Raw genomic sequence first — 21,622 nt, 5'->3', positions numbered from 1 at the left:
TCTGACATCATTGCAAATCAGAACTTCATGTAACTGAGTGAAAAGACCAACAGGGTGTGTTGGGTAAAGGGCTAGGCCCTTGAGCACTTAATATTTACTATAGATAGCTTCACCTTAATATAAAGCTATTTACTTCAGTCAGGCAGACCACGATAGGTTGTGTACTGTTTTGGATAGAAGGAAGTAAAATGAAAACAAAATGTAGGGCTCCAACTGGTTGCTGCAGCAGTAGCACCTCTAATGTTGCTAAGATATACTCACACTTGCAAACAATTGCTGAGCCTTATAGCTGAGAACTTGGACACATGCATTGCAAAATCCAGTTGTACGGCTTCCATGACCATTTCTCCGTCTGGTGGTGTTGATGCCAAAACTCAACACCGCAGATTACTTCTTCTGATGTGCTATGTCCTTACTTGGAGAGAAATAGCTTTTTACAGGTATAGTAGATGTGCTGCTAAGGTCTTTTAACTATCAGCTCTAATTTATAGCATTTTTATATTATTAATGTCTTAAGCTATTCTGTAATAGAAATCATGTTTTGACTATTGTTTGGTAATGTCAGATGAGACCAAGGGCGATGCTTTATGTTCATTTAACCATATCAGCTTGTTCAGTTTTATTTGGCTTCAGCACAGTGGGAAGAGATACAAATATGGAACAAAAATAAAAGCTGAATCGTTAGTACAGCGAGTCAGAAAGCCATGCATTTATTTTGATTTATGAGTTCAGTTACTAACAGTATTTCTTTTTTTTAAAGACAAGAAATTTGATACACAGCATATTTAAACCAAATAAAAATGCTGATCTCTACCAGAAATGTACATGTCTAAAACTATTCCTTTTTTGGGAAAAAAAAAAGGATGACCCCGTCAGTTCAGCAGTGCCCTGAGGAAGTGCTGAAACTGAGACTGGTCTGAAGGGTTTGGCTGCCTGCGTTGGTGGTGGCCTTTGATATGTGCTTGGTCTCTTCAAGGGGAACAGGGTGTGGGGGGGAAATGCTTGCTGCATCTTCATGAATTACATGACTCCTGTTTGTTTTCAGAATGTTCTGCCTAAAAAAGCAGCTGTGGGAAAGCAAAAGAAACAAGCAGTTGGTTAAAACACAACGCTAGTTATGAGGGGTGCCATAATGTTAACTTAAAAAAAAAAAAAAATCAGTAACAGCTTTTTTATGTTCAGTCCAAACAGTCTAATAGCTTATGGGCTGGGTGGGCCATGCTATACTGATGAGATAAATGTGGATATTGGCAAACCAATGATGTAATTATGTAAATCCAACCTTTTTAGGATTGAAATGTGTTATGTTTCAGTGTGTTTATATTTTTGTCATTTGTGATAACACCCTGAAAAATCTTGGCTGAAATGCTAAGAGGTTTCTTAGTGTACTCACCACGCTACTCTGTCTGGAAAGAGCACTAAGGAAGTGTAGGAAAATCAAGCGTGAGAGTTGTATTGACTTTCTCTGCTTAATTGGATAATGTAGCTTTTTTTTTTTTTTTTTTTTTTTTAAACTCTCACATTCCATTTGTCTGTTGGAAGTTAAATACCGTCATAGAAATGTGGAAAGGAGTGCCTGCTAGATTCACTGATCTGGATGTCCTGATCAGGAGTGAAGGAATGCAGGCTGGTGGTTGGGAGATAGCTCAGACAACGAAATGTTTCTGAGGGAATAACCCCTCACACAGCAGCACTAGAATTTCAGTCTGGCCAATGCAAAATGTTCTGCTGCATATGTTGCATTATTTGTTCAGATTGCCTCATGCATGGCTAGACTGGAATTCCTCATGGGACTGCTTGGGGTCAGGCGTGGCCTGGTGCTCCCTTCCCCTCCAAGCAGAGATCACCGAGCATGCAGCCAAATTGTCCTATTGACAGCTACTCTGGCAGTGTCTGCTAGGGAGTTCAGGCAGGTTCACTACTGATGTTACCAGGCTAATCCAAATGTACAGCCTGCTCCTCTAGCTAGATTAAGCTGATGCATGTTGAGAGCTCCATTTTTTTCATGGCAAGTTGATCAATCTGATATTGCTTTCACCTTATCTTCACATTGGGTTCTTTTTTACACCTGGATAAAGTGATCTTACTGCAGGGACTCAAAGAACCACTGGCCATTATGAAGACCTGAGGTGCAGGTGTACCTGGAGAGCAGTCATAGCTATGTGAGATCAAGGGGCTGGTAACAGCATAGAACTGATGTGGGGAAGAGTTTTGTAAGAGCTGCATGCACACACATATAAAGAAGTCTTGCCACTTGTCAACACTTGGTGGTGATTGCATGCAACTAGTTTCTGCTGTCCCTCCACTAGTGACCAGACAAAAGCAACAACCTCCTTTGTGGTAGCTTTTGGCACCCAGCCCCACTGCATGTCAAGTCCTGGAGATGCTGCACCAAGGCCTGACTTGCAGAGAGCTGTTCTCTGCAATGCCTGAAGGAGACAAAGCTCTTTTGAATCTTAGCCGCTTCTTTGGTGGGAATGGCTGAACTTAGTTCTAGGTTTCAAAAGCCATTTGCAGCTTTAAAGTGCATCCCAAACCTCTTTGCTTTGAATATGAGAATGGGTTGCAAAGGCAAATGATGCTCACACTTTTGCCCCTGACCTCATGCATTTACGAGGTCACTCCAGCTGGTGTTTACCTGCAGCTCACATCTTTCCTAAAAGTCACCCTCATGTTCTGACCCCTAGCAAAAAACACAAAACCTCAGAGTATCAGCCCAAGCCAAATAAGTTTGTTTGGATTTATTTTCTTCTTCCCTCTACTTTCTTTCTCTCTCCCTCTCTCTCTTTCTCTCCCTCCCAAGCCTGCTATGTTAGGCTACAGCACTGTAATAAGAAGAACTAATGCAAAATCATCTAGACATGAAGAAAATTTACATTAGTTCATGGTTTTCCACTCTCAGTCTGCTTCCTCATTCTTCCATTCTTTTTTGTGTGTGTGTGTTCAATTTCCCTTAATGCACTGTATTCTCTTGAATTTCACTTTTTTCTCATCAGTTTCTCAGCATCTGCCTTAATTCTCCTGATTTTCTTTCTTTGAGATTTATTATCCTTTTTTTTTTTTTTTTTTTTTTTTTTTTTCCCACAACAGTCCATCTCCGATATTACTCTCTTTCATCTCTGGCCTTTCACAAACTTTTAGTACTGTCCTTCACCCTTTCCCGTTGCCCTTTTTTCCTTTTTCCTTTTTTCTTATATAATTTTACGTTCAGAATTCTCTGTTGCCTTTCCATATAATTTTTTTTCTTTGCATACTGTATGTCTGCACAGTGTCATTTTATATATTGTTTTCAGATTGATTATTGCTATTTTTTATTAATATTTCTTCATTCCTTATGGGCAAAGCAGGAAAAAAATCATGCTACAAACTCAGTACTCTTCATTTAGGCTTGAAAGTCTTCAGTCATTAGTGCTAATAGTAGGACAGAGGAAGAAAAGAATGACAAATGGATGTGCTTCTATATTTGTCTGTGGATAAATAAATAATGCTTATTACCAGCTTTAGGCTAGAGATACTTAACTCTTTATTCAGTTGAACAGAAACTGCAGCCCAAGTTGGATCCTCCAAGGTGGATAACAGCGAAGTCCACCAGTCCATCATAAGAACTAGCAAGCCGCATTTGCAATGAAGCTAGCGTTCTCCCTTCTAGCTTTAGTATCTCAGCTTGACTTATAAAGATAAAAAAGAAAAAGGAAAAAAGAATGGGTTGAAAAACAGAGCAGAGATCGAGCTAAATGAAAATACATATGGGCAGGCTCATGGTAAAGAGTAAGTCTGCTCTTCATGAACTTGGGGTAGGAATCAGTGGGGAGAGACAGGGAACACCAAGGAACAGCTTGTCCCCCCAGACAGAGGGACACAGCTGACTGGGGGTGCCTGACTGCCCTTTAATGTAATGTGGGGTGAGACAGATCCTCAGCACTGAGCAGCTAATGATGCCAACTTTACTTCTGAGAAGTGCTTAGTGTGTACATGTCTGTGATACATGCTGTGATACTTTCCTATGCCTAGGAAAATGTCTTTGTTTAAATCAGTGCAGAAGTGAGAGGAAAGCATGAGGTTTGAATTACAGAGCAGAGAGACAGACTGCAGACCTGACGTAATAGCTCAGTTTTGCAGAACCTTCTTCATGTGACTCCAGTGAGAGTTAGCTATATTTGCTCTAGTATACTTAGAGTGGCTTATAGAATTTCCAGCACCTCCAGGATATGCTTGCTTTTATTCACTTGCCTTTTTTTAATCCCTAAAAATCTAAAGTTCCAGATTAAGTTGACCTGCCATCACAAAAGATAGAACAAAAACGCACTGCCGGCATGTTTGTATACCTAATGTTATACACACATTACATGATGCGTAGCTCCACCCTGCAGGCACAGCCCCCTTTACAGTGGTTCATTCTAGCTAGTAGCAATCTGTGTGGTGTGTGGTGGTTTTTGCTTAATTGTTTGTCCTTTGCTTTTTGATTTAAGAACTAGGGAGTTTGAATTAAGCATGAGAGAACTTTATGGTACTTTTGTGTACCCTGAGGCATATCTGTTTCACTGAGTGCCTTAGCAATCAGTAAACCAAAGGAATAACAAGCAATATGTATGTTTAGGGGAAGATCTGCACGCAATCTCAAGTCCAGTACATGTCAGGCAGCCAGAACTATTCCATTCCCTCTCTTTGTTTAGATCAGCCTTTTGGATTCAAAGATGAGCTCCTGTAGGATTATGAATCCCTATAGATATGAATATGGGCAGATGCTGAGGCCTATCTGAAGGTGTTACTGAGGGTGATGGAGAGCAGGGTGGCACTGCCTCCAGATGGGCAGGACAGCTTGGTGCCCTTGATGAAGGATTGCAACTCAGGGGCTCTGTGATCTGCTCCTCCATTTCTGGGGAACATACCATCTCAGAGTGAGATCAGGGTAGGATATGACCACTTTTTTATTCCTCTACTGAATAATTGGAGGCAAAGCAAGGGGTTGATGTCTCTCCTTTCAGTGAAGAAAGTGAATAACCCTGCTGAGAGGTTTCTCATGTTGGAGTAGAAGGGAGAAAGATGCTGGAGGTGGCTCTCATGCTGTGTAACGGAGGCTGCAGACAGGAGATTTTACAGACAAGTCCATGCATAGGTCTTTGTCCTCCTCCATTCTTCTTTTCTTAGATCAGAATTAGATGCTGGGTGGGCTGTAGGAATGAAAAAGTCGTGTGAGACAGATCTTCATTGAAAAAACAACAACAACATAAAGGCCAGGGAAAAAAAAAAGCTTCATTCAGACAACAGCTGTAAAAAACATCACCAGCAAAATGTCTTTCCATTTGGATTCTGCTGGATTGAATGAACTTCTTGCATTGAAGAAAGACCCCACTGACTCCATCACATGCTTTGCTCCAGAGTACTGATAGCAAAACCAAGCTGAGCTAGTGATGAGCCATTAAGCCAGTATTTCCCTGTTTTCTGTCAAAGAAATGGTTGTTTACAGCAGCACCAGCATCAACTGATTAATTGTTTCCATCCAGGAAATTATTATTAGGGGCACAAGGACCAAAAGAGCTGTTATCAAGAGCTGAAAGGACTTTGATCATCAATCAAGTAATAAGTTAGTTATATGTATGCCTCGTATTTATATCCCATAGCAGGCTTCAGAATTTTCTCTGGCTTTATAGCTGTGTATGTTATTGATGTGTCTCTAACACTTTTCCATTGAGACTTGAGGGGAGCAAAGAGAAGATAAATTAAAATGTGATGGGCTAATTAATGCAAGGATCCAACAGATTAATGTTGTAAATAATGTAGAGTTAAGTAGGGTGACTGGAGATTTTATTCAGTGGTAACTGTCATTAATATAGACATAAACATAGATTTGGAAGTAGTAAACTAGCCCAAACCTTCAGACCTGATCTGAAGTGTAGGATGTTGTGCTTCTTAAGGGCATCCCCTTTGTTTAGATGGGGAGTTTAACTGGAAAGGAATTCTTGTTCTGTGCAGTACATTATAAACAAATAGGTGGCAAGTAATTAAACATGGAATAATACTTGGCAAGTTAGACAAGGCTTGAGGGCTCTGATAAAGTAATTGAAATGGAAAGTAATACTTCAATGGTTTGTATGCATTGTTAGAACCTACAAATTAGTAGTGATATATTCTTGCACTATTTATGATGTTGTGCTCAATGTATTTTAAAATTAAAAGAAGATAATTCCTCATTTGAAAACTTTTCATATGCATCAGACATACTCAAAGACTATTGCATATAGTGCCAGATGTATGGAGAACTAGGTGTGGTATGTCTGATGTTCTGGGATATACTTTACCATGCTAGAGTCCAATTACTGAAATTGCATCCTACCAGCTTGCAATTCATTACAAAGAAGCTGCAGTGAAATATAGTGGTCTTTTTTACCCTGCATATTAGCATAATAATGTGATTCCTCACTGCAGGTTTATTTACTTGTAAGGAAGAATGTGGATGGCAGAATATACTCTGCACTTGCTGGAAAGCATCTGACATAAAAGTTTATTTGGATAAATTTGCCTTTATTTTTACTTTTGGTGTATTTGAGTCTGATTGGTCAGCAGACCTAAGCAGCTTTTTAACCAGGCGAAGTATATACATCCATACATTAAAAGGGGATGCTTGACTGGTTAGTTAGCCCTGCCAAATATAAACCAGATGCTTCAACAGTAAATACTGTTTTACTCCTATACTGCAAGAAACAAGCTTTGACCGATCAAATTTGAAATAAAAATAAATAGGTTTAACTTTGTTTCTATGCTATAATATTACTTTATTATAGTTCTAGTGCAAATATATAATACAAAGAATATCTCAAAATATTTTTACAGTGAAACTAGAAATGATGCATTTAAGACAAAATGAATATCTTTACACTCATTCAAGTTGTTTCCATTTTTCTGCATAGCTAGAGCAGTAATGGCTTTACAATGTACAGTAGGAATCAGAAGACACGGCATTTGACTGCAAATCTGGAGGACTCCTTGCTGCTGGGCAGGGTGTAGTACGGAGAGGAACACCAGGTTTTTTGGTTTTGTTTATGGGATCTGCTCTGATCTTTGTCATGTTACTTAAATGCTCTCTATCAGCATACCCTTTTGTAACAGAAGTGAGTGATGCCTCCCTCTCTGGCTGAGAGGAATACACTGAAATAGAAGCCTTACTCCAGTAAGGCCCCTTATAAATGGCTCTTTACACTGATGTTGGCTCATGGTCATGTGCTCAAAATACAGTTTGATTCTTTTGAATGCCAGTAATGTTGATAAAAGCAGTATTTTTCTGGCGTGAAAACATAGCCAAAAAGTACAGAAGAAAACTGCAATGCTGTGAAGTGCTTGTGTCATGAGATTACCGTATGATGTTTAAGTCCCTCCTCTTTCACACTGTGAATACTGCATTTGTAAGAATACATTTTCTGTATTCTTTGGTCTTTTGGAGTGAGAGGATGGAAGGGGTGGATGCAGTCTTTCTACTCTCAGTAGTTGGGGTTTTTTTGACAATTCCCTTCTTTAGTGTGTCTTTATAACAAAAAAAGAAAGAAGGGTAATCTAATAGCTAGCATAGTGTGCTGTAGCTATCTCTGAGACTGATTTATGGTGGCCCCAAAGTTCAGGTTAGCCAGGAGGCTCAGGTCCTGGTTAATGAGTAGACAACCAGGTCCAATGGCTGGGTGCTGTGCCCGGCACAAGAGGCTCTTGCTTCCTCCTGCCAGCCATTGCTACCAAGTTTGAAACTGAATGGTGGCTGTATTTTTTTCTAGAATTGTTTATGCTGGCTTTGCTAAGTAATTAGAGATCATCTTAGTGGGGAATTAGTATGTGTGTGTTTCTTATTGTTACCTTTAAAATGCCCTCTCTTACCTAAGGGAAGGTGACTCGCTGCTTTATTTATGGCTTTCCCCTTTGTGAGTCTCCCTTGTATTTCATTCTGTGACATTAGTCTCCTATTCGTCTCATAGGCACACATTAAAAAATGGTTGAGCGATTGAATCACATAGTGTTGCACAGTTTGTGACTGGGTGACATGCCAAGGAGGTTATTTAGTGACTAATTTCAAAGGGGAGGAGAAATTGCAGCGTTGTCATGTGGAAAAGTACTTCAGTCTATTGAAGCAGCGTTACTAGATGACCGAGTAAAGCAAGATGGCCTGTCCCTGTTGTGAGCAGAGGGAGCAAGGAACATTTTCTGTAACCTTTTCCCAGAAGGCATGGATATATAAAATGATGTACTGTAGACTGAGGATTTAGATTCAAGGCTGAAAACAAAAAGTGCTTTATTAGAAGAAGTGGAACCAAATGTTCATCTTACTGCTGTAGCCATACAGGTGATTTCCTTAAGTAACAGTAAGTGGCTTTAATTATTTCAGAGCAAAAATCCTATGGGATATGATGATGTTTCTCTTTTCTCTGTAGCTAAAGTGGGCTAAGAGTCTAATAAGACTGCTGCTGTTTTTAATTGTTGAAACAAATGCCCAGAGTAGCATCAGGACAGCTGAGAAATGATGCCTGAAGGATCAGACTGCAGGATTTGATCTGAAATTCTCTGTTCTGCTTGTTTGCAAGATCCATCTTCAGCAGGCATGTTGACTTAGAGGCAAGGTGAAGCATCCAAACATTATTTTTGATATTACCGTTAAATTTGTTTTGTTAGAGCTTTACAGATCTGTTTTACATTCAGTAAAAAGTGAAACAGGTATTCTTTGTTTTCCCCGTGGGAGCTTTAGGGGATGGTATGAATTAAGTTTATATGTGGTCAGGGATATAAAAGGACATACTGAGACCTGTAAAGTACCTTGAGGTAAAACATTTGAATAGCTGTAGGGACTGGATTCATAAACAAGTGTGCATTGAAGATCTAACTATAAAGTAAGGGACAATGATGTTAAGAATGTGTTTGATGCTCTATCATATGGAAAGGGAAATAAGGCTGCATCTGAACTGTGCTTAACTCAAGTCAGTGTATGTGTAGCTGAAATATCATACCCTACATTTTCTCTTCTTGAGGTTAAAGTAGTGCTTATGCCATATCCCTTGTACATCTTCACAAAAGATAGAAAAGCCTGGGGATGAGGTGCTGTGATGACATCAAGTAGTATGGTGAAGAGAATTGCTTAGGATTCACTCAGGAGAAGAGTAACTGACGAAGGAAGTCTATGAACATAGAAACTAGGGAAATGCCTTATCCTCAGAGACATCTTACTCTGATTGCAGCACTGTTGAATGAAAACCACATAAAATTAATAATATAGGTACCATATCCACATATGTCCCATAAACGTTTTTTTTCAGGTGTGATCTTTAGAACCAGGAAATTACCATTTCATAGATGTTCTGAGTTCAACTCTTTTTGTACCATAATACAGAGATTTTACAGCTGGACATATATCAAAACTGCGCAAAAGAAGCTAGAGAGCTGAAACCAAGATGTGTGCTAAGAATGGGAAGTTTATTACAAAAATTACTGGTATTTCTTAGGGAGTTCTGAAAACTCTTTGTCTAGAAAAATATCCAGAAGAAGATAATGGAAATGTATGGGGCATGTTAAGAAAGTAGCTAGGTGGGTCTCAGAGTTCCCGATTCATGGCAAGTTTGAACATTTGAAATCAGTTTTATTTTGGAATTACCAGCATGTGATTCCCATAATGAAAAAAATATTGTGGAAACTGACTCCTCCTAGAGCTTTGTACTGTGGGCCAGGCTTAGCTGAAGCCAGGACTCCAAGGTTAGCCTAGGATAGCTGTTTCATTGTCTGAACTATCTCTTTGAGACATCAGAGGACCCATCTTCAGTCAAAATTGCTAACTAAATGTCTGAAAGCACTGCTGAGGAGTGATAAGACATTGAAACTTCTGCTCATCTTACTCCATGATCTTGAAGATCATTGTAGAATTGTGCAGTACTTCACTCTGCCAAAAAGACCATGGAAGAGCTGGAGTCTCTACGCCTCAGCAGGCTCTGACCAAGTTGTCCCAGAGCTGTGAATCTGGAAAGCCAGAACTCTAGAGCACTCCAGGAATGTTTCATAAGGAAACATGTTGGTATTTGACTTAAAGCTGCCAGGGTGGACTTTCAACTCACTCTTGTTTAACTGACATTTTAGCAAATCTTTCAGTTCAGTTAGTATTGTCTGATGAAATTATTTTTAATTGGAAAGTTCCTGACCAGAAAAAGCTAAGATGATGGTAATGTGCTTTCAGTTTGTAAGTATGCCATTGAGCAGCTGGAGGAACCCGCAGATGTAGCCAGCCTGTTGGTTTTTTTTTTTTCTGAAATGGCCCAACAGAATGAGGAAATCTGTAGGAATTAAAAGAGACACAAAGAAAAGGCAAGGACAAACAAGTGTGACAAACTTTCAGTGATGTCTGATAGCATGAGGATTTGGCTTTAGAGAGACAGTCATGGTACATGTACTTAAAAATGTCATTTTCAAACTGTTTACTGTTTCTGTAATTTTCAAATGCACTATGCCATATTGTAAACGATATTATTTTAGAAATATCAAAAATCAATCTGACATTTTTTTGCAAAAGCTCATTTGTGCTTTCAGCTGTGCAAACCCACCCTTGGTGAAAGACCGGCTATGACAGATACGATATAATATAGGGCAACTAATGATTAAACTGAGGATTTTGGACAGCTAGTACAGTAAGGCTGTCAATTTATTTTTACTAGAGAAGAACTAATGGATTGTGTTCTTGTTAGGTTTAGGGTTCTTTACGTAAGCCTTCCCTGATTAATAAAGGTGAAGGTCTGCCTCATTTTTAAGAAGATTTTCGTCTAGTGGGCAAGATCTCTTTATCTTGAATGTATTTGTTATGTAATGAATTGACCAGTTTTGTTATCACTATTTAGGTTTTATGTAGCATTTTCAACAAAGATTGCCCAATTTCTTGATAAAATTCTTTGCAAGTGTCCTCAGTTTACTATTGGGTGAGCCAGCTTTAGGAGCAGATGTGCAGTTTCCTCAGGGAAATAAAGGGTGCTGACAGGAAAGTAAGAAAAAGTAATAGCTTTGCGTGCCTGAGAGGTGATTAATGGTGTCTGCTGGGAACTCCAGGGTGTTTTCAGGACAATGCAGGGATGAGCACCATTACAGAAACATGCTTCATCTAGGTATTTTGGCAGGCTGAAATTCTGGAGTGAAAACTGTTGTGGTGCTCTCTCTCAACAGGGAAGGCTTGGTAGAGCAATGGGAAGGGCTGCCATGTCAGAAACCCTCACCTACTTTTCTCTTTGCCTGTGCTTTACTATGAGATGTTAGCAGATAATGGAGTGAGTCAGGGTGCACATCTGGCATCCAGCTACCTGGGGAGATGAAGGGTTGGTGTGGTGGTAATGAATCAGCGGTAGTGCAGTGCTAGCTGGCACTGCCCTGGAGTGCTTGTGGGCACAGCTCCCTATGCCCTGTCCTATGTGTGCTGCAGTACAAATGGTGTCTAGAAGCCAGCCCAAGAGAGAGAAGAAAGAATGACTGCATTGTGAGAAGCCCACCTTATGATACCATGACTCTGTCCTTCTTTCAGGGGAACTGAGCTATTCAGGGAGCCAGGAGCTGCAGCAAGATTTGTGTTCTGCTATATGCAGAGACACTGGGTCTGCTCAGTCTTTATGTGAGCTACCAGAAGCAAAGGAAACTCTTTGTAAAGTCATCTTTTTGGGCAAATAGAAAGCTGGTTTGCTACCTTTCTGCATATCATAGTATTTAAAATACAGCAAGTTACTGAGTAAGCAAGCTAATTTTGAAATAAAAAGCATAGCTGGTTTTATCTGATGTTCACTCTTCTGTATATGTCCAATGCCTCTGTTCTAGTAAAAAAGAAGAAATCCAAGTCTGTATCTTACAAACTCTGGTGTTGTTAGATTGACCAGAAACTTCCTCAGGAGATGCTTAAATGTGGTGTGATCTTTTTTACTATTGAATGTGAAAGATTCTCACTGGTGCCTTTTGCCTCCAGTGCTTCATACAGAAATGGTTGTACTAGCCATTTGCCACACTTTAACCTCAAGGACTGACAAACAAGTTTCTATTTCAAGGATGTACAGGCTACAGAGAGCAAGAACAAGGAAGAGCTATGTGCTCAAGAAAACCACACCCTCAGGCAAATATATTACGTAACACGTTATCCTATGCCTACATTAAAAAATCTTCTTTTTCTTTTCAAAGCAATTGTCTGTGGCATCACCTAGTATTTACAGGCTCGGATAAGCCTGATATTATCTTTCTTTATCTTGAGTCATACAGCACAAGACTAAGAACATGTGGCTCAAAGCAGCCTACATATTGGAGTGTATGTGTGGGACAGGAAGAAAAAGAACAGTACAGAAAGTAGAGTGTATATGGGAGAGAGTAGTGTGCTTTGAATATCACACAGAAGATATATAGCTGAGAAGCATGAAGAGACCATCATTTGAATTTCTGAAGCTGCCATTAATGAAGAATCCAGAGATTTTGGAGAAGGGAAAAAAGTAGAAAGAGAAAATATTGACAGGTGGCAGGAGATGCTGTAATGTGACCAGTGAGACTGCCTGGTGCTCAGCCCTGCCCAGCTCACATGCCCCTGTCCTCCAGCCCTGGGAACCCCAGACTCCATGTCTCCAACTACTCTTCCCTTCTGCACACTCCACCCAGAGACTGAGTCACATCCTAAAATAGAAAGGGAACCTTTCAGGAAGGGGCTGTCTGTTCAAGCTTTGTGCCCTCCTAGCCCAGTGGAGTCTTGTTTCAGGCTGTGCGCTACATGCACTATATTAATGCAAAGAGCAAAAGTAAATAGCTTTGTAGCCATCAGTACTCAGACATGGGAAGTTGAGCAATAGCTGATCTACGTATTTGAACCGATTGTTTCCATCCTGAAATATGGGAATATGGTAAGATGGAAAATAGGTATGTTTCTTTGACAAATTTCTTTAACTTATGAGGAACAAATGAGCATATACAGGAATATGAAGTCCAGAAGTTAGTGGATATAAAATCTATTGCTTTCAAAACTTCCCATGGAAATTTTCTCTCTGTACAAGGAAACATCAGAATTTTCCTTTCACTGCAACCAATGTATCCCATTGCCTGTGGTTTGTGTGCCAGATACTGTTGGAACTCTTGCAGTTTCAGCTGATAGAACTAAGCAGAACGTGATACAGCCTGTATGGTGGGGATCAAGGAGGTTTTCTTCCTCCATTCTCTCAGTGCAAAATATCTCTTGCTGTCTATAGGCGTGAGCCCAAAGTGGCTCAGAGCTGGGAGGAGTCTTTCTGTTCTGTTGGCACAACACAGCTCGGTGTGCTGCAGTGTTTCTTCAAGTCAGATGAAGAACACTATTGAATTTCCACCAATAATTTTATTAATACTGTTTAGTTCTGTTATATTTTAAATTCCAGACTTCAGTAATTGTCTGTGAAAATAAAAAAAAAGCTATCCCCTTTGGCTGGATAATGCTTCTGACCCATCCCAACTCGTTCCTTTGTTCTGTTGCGCATATTTATTATTGCTGCTGCCACAGTCAGGTTATCTCTTTTCTTCTTTTTGATACCTGATACTGCAGACTTTTGATCTCTGGCACTGGGGAACGTCATTTGTAATTCCCGAGTGTGGAGCCTGTTGCGATGAGAGCAGCTATTGTTTATGTACCACCACTGCAATTCCCTTGCCAGCGGAAAAACCTGTGGTGGGGCAGGAATAGAAAGAATATAATTTCTTTCCTCATCAGCCATGGATCACTCTTACTGCAGTGAATCCAGTCGCACTGTCAAAGCAAGGAGTGAGAGGGGAGAAAAATGGTGAAGATTTCAGATCAATGACTTCCACTGCACAGAAGCATGTGCTGTGTAACTTTAGGAATCCTTGGGAGCAATGCATAGAGAAAGAAGCTGAAATTGACTACACAAATTTTGGGTGAAGCTTTAATTTTTTTCTGATGTACTTGGTGGAACTCAGCTGATTTTTTTATCTCCTTGTTTATCCACCTGTCCTGTACGGCACCAGAGTAAGCACGTGATGCTTGCTAGAGGGAGAATTTCTCTGCTTTGTGCCACTGATGATGCTCAGTCACCTAAAAAAGTCTTTAGGCAGTGTGATGCTGGAGTCTCAGAAGCACATGTATTCTCTGCAGTTTTTGCAATGGCCTTAGTTAAGGAAGCACTCATGTGCTGGTAAGGAAGTTTTCCCTTTCTTTTCCTCATTTGCTCAGTCCTTACTGTGAGCAGTTAATGATGCTGATTATAAAACTATAATATTTGATAGCTTTCTGAGCACGTTCTCTGTGCATTTTCCTAAGCTCTCTTATCTTTGGTTGTGGTTCAGGAACTTCTGGCACATGTTTTATAGGGACTGACTGTTTTCATGCAACTTGAGTGTAAGTAAATGTTTGCACTTGTCCCTTATGCTTTGTGTACCTTTTGCATAATAAAGGCCACATCAGGGCATTAGGAAAAGCCAAATCCTGCACTGAAGTAAATGGAAAATTAGTTGTATTGTTTATTTTTTTGTGTGTCAAAAGAATCCAGGTATGTTTGTGATGCCAGCATTTTTTTCCTGGTTTAGAATCAACAAACTTTCTAGTCTGTGTGTCTGATCACTGAACTTTTTCAAGTCCATAACAGCCATGTGTACCTGGAGCACCTAGGCCTGATTTCAGCTTGGGTATCTGAATAACAGATTAGGATAATATGGTATTTCCATGAACAAATGTATTTTTAAAACTCTCATATCCCTTTAACATGCAGGCCTTTTTATTGCTGTCTATAGATCCCGAGAGGTTTTATTTTTGCAGATGACAAATTATTTAATCTTGAAGGTAGTTTTCATTTCTGTGAATGTTGATGTTGTCACAATCTTCATCGCGTTCTGCTCCTTTGGTAATTTTGCATCCTGTATGTTTTCCTTTCATTTCCAGATGCAGAGGGAAATTGCCTATATGGGCCGAGATGGCCCAAGCGCTTCCCGCTCCGGATCTGCTGCACACCCTGCCCATGCGATGCCCAGCTCTCCACCCTCCACTCCAGTGCCCCACTCCATGCCCCCCTCTCCATCCAGGATCCCCTATGGAGGTGGACGTCCCATGGGTGTTCCAGGCAATGCTACCATCCCCAGAGACCGGCTCTCCAGTGTGTCGGCATCACGCTCCATATCGCCCAGCCCAAGCGCCATTTTGGAGAGGCGGGATGTGAAACCAGATGAGGATATGAGTAACAAAAACCTGGCCTTGATCCGAAATGAAGGTCTATATGGGGACCCATACTTGTTTCACGAGGGGAGGATGAGCGTGGCTGCACCCCACAGTGGACACCCCCTTGATGTCTCTGATCACATTGTCGCCTACCATCGCAGTGCCATGAGGTCATCAAGCACTTACTGTAACCCCTCTATGCAGCCTGAAATGCTGGAGCAGTCCTTGTACAGGCAAAAGCCACGAAAATACCCAGAGAGCCACTTGCCCACACTCAGCTCTAAAACGCCGCCCGCCTCACCCCACCGGGTGCCTGATGTGCGCATGATCGATATCCATCCCCACCATAGTGCACACGTCCCTCCTCACGCTATCCAGCCTGACAGGGCCTCTCCCAGCCGCCAGTCCTTCAAAAAGGAGCCAGGACCACCTGTGTTTGTGGACGCCAAAGTGCGAAGTGCCCTTGGCCACGCGGGCATGGCAGAGGCTGTGCCGTCTCCCATCGACAAACAGGCTTTTGGCTATGGGTCACCTGCAACGCCTAAGGATAAGGAAACAAGGTAAGGCAGAGCCAGACCTTAATTTATGCAAATAATCAATGTTCCTAACGTGCGCATGTTGTGCTGGCGTACCCAGGGGATGCTGTGATGTGTAGGAGGCTGCTGCGCTGGGCTGCGGTGTTTATTAGCTGTCTGTCAAGGTAGTTAGTAATTTAGAGGAAATGCGACACCACCCATTATTAATCCGAAAGTATTGTCAGCTCATGATGAATCCCTAGTTATTTTCATTTGTGCAAATTTCAGTCATTGGAAAAAATATAATAAAATAAAATGATTAACTAGGATTTTTCTTTCCAGGCAACCAGATCATGTTACAAGAACAAATGATGTTCTGTTCCTGCTAATAAGGGAATATATTTCACCCCCGTTAAGAATGACACTCTGATATTACAATTTTGGTTCTTTATGGAGTGGAGTTTTTCTCATCTAGTGTTAGGAAATTGGAAGAATTTATCATTACTGTCTTATCTCCTGTAAAACATGAATTTGCATAAAAATAGGACAGTTGTTTGTAATAATGTTCCTCGAGGGAAAGCTGCTGAGAAGAGCAAGTCTGTCCCAGGGAAGAAATTGAAACAAGAATGTTGTTCCCAGTGATTCTTTCTACCATCAGAAATAGTTGGTGACCTGGCTGTTGTTAACTTTTCTGCACTGAGAATGATGGTGATGATCTCTCCTGTCTGTTAAGGACCAGCTTTACACAAAGGTCTTTGAAGGCTTCCCCTCCCCTAGGAGAGAAAAATCATTAAGCTGCCTGTCCGTTATTGTGTGTTTGTATGAGTTGCTCTAATCTCCAGCACATTGTTTGTGCTGTTAACTCTTATAGAGCTTTATAGGGAAGTGAAGATGAATAGCTGGAAAATTCTGAGTTCACAAAGGCCAAAGGTAACTACTGACTGCCTTAACCACTGGGGAGATACAGAGCTTCATATGGCCCCAAACTTCTCTTCCATCTGAGCAACTTTATTAACAATTAGATTCCTCTCACTATGCTAGGTGGAAAGAAGAATGTATTGTGAAGTCCCTTGTTGGGGAGAAAATGGAAGAAAATCAACTTCCCTTAAAAAATTACATGCTGATACCAGCTTGGTATTTATACTGACACAGGCAACTCTTAGAGTCTAGAGTCATTGAAACCTGGTGTGTATTTATTATTTCCAAGAAAAAAGATCCATGTTCCAGAAATATCATTTCCAGCATCCAGTATGACAACTAGGAAATAATTTGCACATTTTCCATTTCTAATCCAAGAGATCAGATAAAAAATTCTACAGGATTCATATCAGGTGGCTGGAAATGAGGGAGCACACCAACAACTTCCCAGTCTATGCCACTTTTTTTCCTCTGAGCATCTCATCTGTTCACTCTGGTACACAGGCTGTGTGTTTGTGAATATACAGCTCTGGAGTTGCTTAAAAACAGCACTGTACCAGGAGTTTTAGTTTTGGTTCCAAGATATATTTACAGTGATGAAAATAGCATTTGCATAGTTACATTCCCAAATAAATACATGATCTTAAAATTCAGTATGGTGTATTGGCCACACAGCATTGAAAAAAAATCATTCTGAAAATGTCTCTTATGTTGTGGGTTTTTTTTAAACCTTGAGAACAGTGACTTTTAAAAAATAATTCCGACCATTAAAAGCAATTAATGCAAATTGTTATGTTTTCTAACCCCTGCAATATCAAGGATGGTGTTGTGCTCAGCCAGTGTGCGTGCAGAGTCAAGTGTGGGCTAGCAGCAAAAAGGCAGGTTTGCTTATCTGTTAGTCTTGACAATATTGAGGAGGGAAGTCTTTCGTGTTTGCACGCTGCATTAAGAATCTCCCCATCCTCACTCATTCAGCTTTGCAGATAGCTAGGAGTGGGTTGAGGCCCCTCTGAGAATCAAACCCATCATCTCAGCACCATTACTCCTTCAGTCACTAGTGAACTGTCCTGAAAAGAAAGAAAATACCTAGTGACTTCTCTTTTGAGAAATTATCTTGAAGTACTGCTGTCACGACCTCAGGGACAACAGAGAGCTAAGGCAGAGCATAAGTATAAGGCAGAGAAAAGATCAAAATAAATATTGAGAATGCCAGAAGTTTAGCTAAATCTCTCCTTCTGCATTAATTCTCCTTCCGTTCTTCTAGTCAGTGTCTGTAGCAGGTATCTATGTACTTCATCAGAATATGCTGGGTACTAAGAGCAGATCAGACTTCTCACTGAGCATATCTTGGTTTTGTTGAAGAAATTACATGTTATCTCTGACATGTTAACAGCAGCAGATTTGGATCTACCAAAGATGAAAAAGATGAAAACTAAATAGCATCTCCTATCTCTTTTTTCTAGAGTTTCCCATTTTAATTTTACATCTTGCTTGCCAGTCTTGTTGAGCCTGTTATTTAAGTCAAAGTTGAGGGGGATTTTATTTCTTCATGTAATTCTTTCTTTTATCTGTTTTACCTCAGGTATTTTCAAGGTAGCTAATTCTGCCACGAAAGGAACAAAATAAATTCTCAGAGTAATTCATTTATCAAAAGACTTCTATATAAAGGACTTTTAGAATAGTGAGAAGAAAGGAGTTCATGGAGATTTCAAAAATTAAAATATTATTAGTATTCATACGCACAAAAGATCAAGCAAGTTGCAGCACTTCATCTTTCCGGAGTCAGTGTTCCTTAAATATGAGGTTTACAGGAAGAATGAGTAAATCTTTGTAAGTGAGCATAAGCTGTTTAAACAGTGATTTGCCATCATTTTTTGGATGGCCCATTTATATAGTTTATGATGGACAATTCTGGAAACTACCACAGGCAAAACAGATGTTTAAATGTTGGCAAATGGGGAGAGAAGCTTGCTCAAAAGTGCATTGAGTTAAATGCCATTTAACTTACATTCCTTGCATTTAAAACACAGGTTATGTTGCAAAACTTTGGGCTATTTCATGGCTAGTGTTCAGTATGACACTACTCACTAAACTGCAGTCCCAAAAAGAACAAGATAACTCTATACAGTCATCGTTTTTTTTTCCCCTCAAAAAGAGTACTGTGTTCTGGTTCTTCTCTGCCCAAATGCAACTTCTGTTCTCTTTATGCTGCATTAGTGAAAAAATATGATGTTAAAACCTGGCCCACTGAACAGAAATGTGATCATATTCCCCACTTATAGTTTGCAGTTAGAGACTAGATAATGTAACAGGCACATTTAGGTTACTGTATACTGTTCCCATCATAACAACACTTTATTGTTTGTTACATTAAAGTATGAGTAGACACCACCACGCATCAGGAAAAAATGTTCATACTCTGTAAAGCCATGGGCAATGAGAGACAAGAAAGGTGGACTTCAGAGATATGCTCTCAGGCAGTGGTGTCCCCACTCCCAAAGTCAGGCAGTGATTGAATTGCTCTCTAGAACTGCAAATAACCACAGAAACGTGTGCTTGCTGCACCCAGTACAGACCTGTGGCCTTGTGTTTGCAATCTGGAAGCTTGCAGATGTCTTTGTAGTTGGAAACAATAGAACTTTTCCAGAGGTCCATAGTTACCAGTCAAAAAAGACAGGTGAGCAACACAGATGAAGGAAAGGTAAACTGCACTTTGACTTCCTTCTGTTGGGGGAACTATCTGGAGGGAATATGAGATGCAGGCTCTTGGAATTATCAAATAGTATTAAAGCTGGTAGCACTTCATAGCTTACCTTTTCACTTTAACTTCAAGCTGCAGAAAGTTTGAATTTAACCTTGTTCTTGCGAAATATTCACCTGTGCATTATTTTGCCCTTGGAAAGAGAGCAGAATAGGGAAGAGCTCCGTTGTTCTCTGCCTCACATCTTTCCTGGAGTTCACTGTTTTAGGCAGAATTTGAGGTCTGACTGCCATTTCTACTTGTTAGTAGAGAAGCCATTGGAAAAGGCAACCTACTCCTGTACCTTTTTCCTTTCAGTGAAACAAGAAAAGTTCATCTCATAGAGTGATGTAAAAAGAAATGTATTTTTCCCTGTCTCTGACCTTCTTTTTATTACTGCATATACTTCACTTGCTGCAAAGTACGAATATGTAGTCACTGGAAATCATTCTCCAGGATAGTCTGCTAATTAGTTTGTGGTGTCAGACTTGGTATTTGAGTATGTCTGTTATGTTTGATCACTGCACTGCTGAGGGTAGGACAGGAACATGAACCAACAGTTACACAGCCCAATTCTATTTTGTGTCTATACAGACCATCTTCCCAGTGTTGTGAATAGTAAAAAATGCCCTCAGGAAGGGGGAGAAACATGCAAGTCATGCTTAAATAGCAGCACAATGAGAAGTGGATACCAATTTAACAATACACTGTACCCTGCTTGAGATTACTTCCAGTTAGCTGCAGTAGGTGGAAACACATGGAACCTCAGTGAGGCTGTAGTGAAGAAGCCAAGTGATGAAACCTGATGTCTCAGTTCAGAGGGCCCTTGTACAGGCAAGGGTTTGCTTGCTTCTGCTGAATTTGGAGAATGAGATGCTGAGGCAGGGCCTGATTGCCTGGGCATAGCTAAGTTCATGAAACAGGCTGCTGGGAGGAAGAAGACTGGTGAGGCGCTTGTACCTGCTTTGCTGGCAGAAGTCTGTGTGTGAAAAGTCAAAGCTAGGTCTGACCAAGAGGGCAGCTAGGGCTGAGCGTCACTTCTGACCTTGCCCCCTCCTTTTCTGCTGCACCACACCATGCCTGGCTCTCCCAGCATTCACTGGAAAACAATGTGAAACAATGCCCTTTAGTGCTCAGGCCGATAAAACAGCACATTCTTTCCTAAGTGCTGTAGAAGTGACCCTCCCTCCTCTTCCTGGGTGGTGGAGAGATTCAGGTTTGTCTGGGAAATTGATTTGGGAACTGAGCTGTACTTCTTCCTTCACGTACTCCCAGAGCTGGCAAAGAAGCACCAGCGAAGAGGGTTTTTCTGCCTGCCCCTCTCACCTGATGCTCCACATCCTGGCCTGTCCTGTCCATGGGGACCTAAGCCTACCCCATCCCCAGGGAGCCCAGCCTCGCCATGTCCTATTCTATCTATGGGGACCCTGGCCCACTCCATTCATGAGGACTCTGGCCTGCCCAGTGCAGGAAGGGGTGGCAGTGATAGGCTGCACTCCCCACATTCTCTCTCCTGGACCACAGCAGGAAGAAAAGAATATAATCTTGAGAGCCAAAAAATGTCAGTCACCACAGTGCCAGCATCCCATAGCACAAGCTGAAGTGAAGGCTCATTCTCTCCCTTGAAGCCTCTGGCTCTGCTGGGTCACTGTAGTGATGGCTCCAGCCCCTGCCAGGGAAGCTGAGGTGGCTGTGGAGCCATCACTGCTCCTCCATGGCCATACAGCAGTTGGTAGAACCAGTCCCCTGGCCCTCCAGCCACCTCAGCCCAGTACGGCCATGCCACCTGGCCAGCGCAGCCCCTCCTTGCCCCTGCCTCCCACTGCCTTCAATCAGACCACCAGGTTTCCAAAAAACACTTCATTTTATTTAATGCCTGAAAGGCTCCTTCTTTCAGACACTTGTTTTTGAAATATTTGGTGCTAATGGCTATAATGAGCCTGGGTATTGTGATGAAATGATTACAGGAAAAATTCTGCGGTGTATTTAAGGGAGTAGCTCCAGAGCATGTGTAGATTCTTCACATTCTTAATGCTTTTACCATATGAAAAGTAATGTACTCTGTGCAATTGATTGCAGTGTTTCATTCGTTTTTCATCAACTCCTATCTCTGGAACATCCCTCTCCCTCTTAACAACATATTTTCCTAGATTTCATGGCAAAGGACAAGATCGGCTTTGTGTTGCCATAATCTTATTTGAAGCAGAAAATTGTTTCCAGATTATCCAGTGTGAGGTGGAAAAAACATATTTATAAATTGGTAAAGCAGATAGACTTTCAATTGCGTTT

The 21,622-nt window shown here is 40.9% G+C and overlaps 1 protein-coding gene across 22 annotated transcripts in view; it reads left to right on the top strand.

The window, feature by feature from the left end:
- The window catches only part of KIAA1217 (KIAA1217 ortholog), a 354,008-nt gene that overhangs the window by 282,290 nt on the left and 50,096 nt on the right, over positions 1 to 21,622 (top strand). For 20 of the 22 annotated variants that reach the window (XR_014884212.1, XR_793853.4, XM_031553863.2 and 17 more), the window contains one exon: positions 14,888 to 15,720. Coding sequence is in view for 20 of the 22 variants with exons in the window: in XM_031553863.2 (XP_031409723.2) it covers positions 14,888 to 15,720 (833 nt within the window). In the remaining 2 variants the exon portion in view is untranslated. Of the gene's footprint in view, positions 1 to 295; positions 441 to 8,134; positions 8,343 to 14,887; positions 15,721 to 21,622 lie in introns of those variants that run through there. The other 2 variants (XM_085227262.1, XM_010712432.4) reach the window with 2 other exon arrangements.

Source organism: Meleagris gallopavo, chromosome 6, assembly GCF_905368555.1.
Source record: "Meleagris gallopavo chromosome 6, MGAL_WU_HG_1.1, whole genome shotgun sequence".
Lineage (NCBI taxonomy): Eukaryota > Metazoa > Chordata > Aves > Galliformes > Phasianidae > Meleagris > Meleagris gallopavo.
Note: the sequence above shows the minus strand (reverse complement) of the source record. Positions and strands in the feature narration are given on the sequence as shown.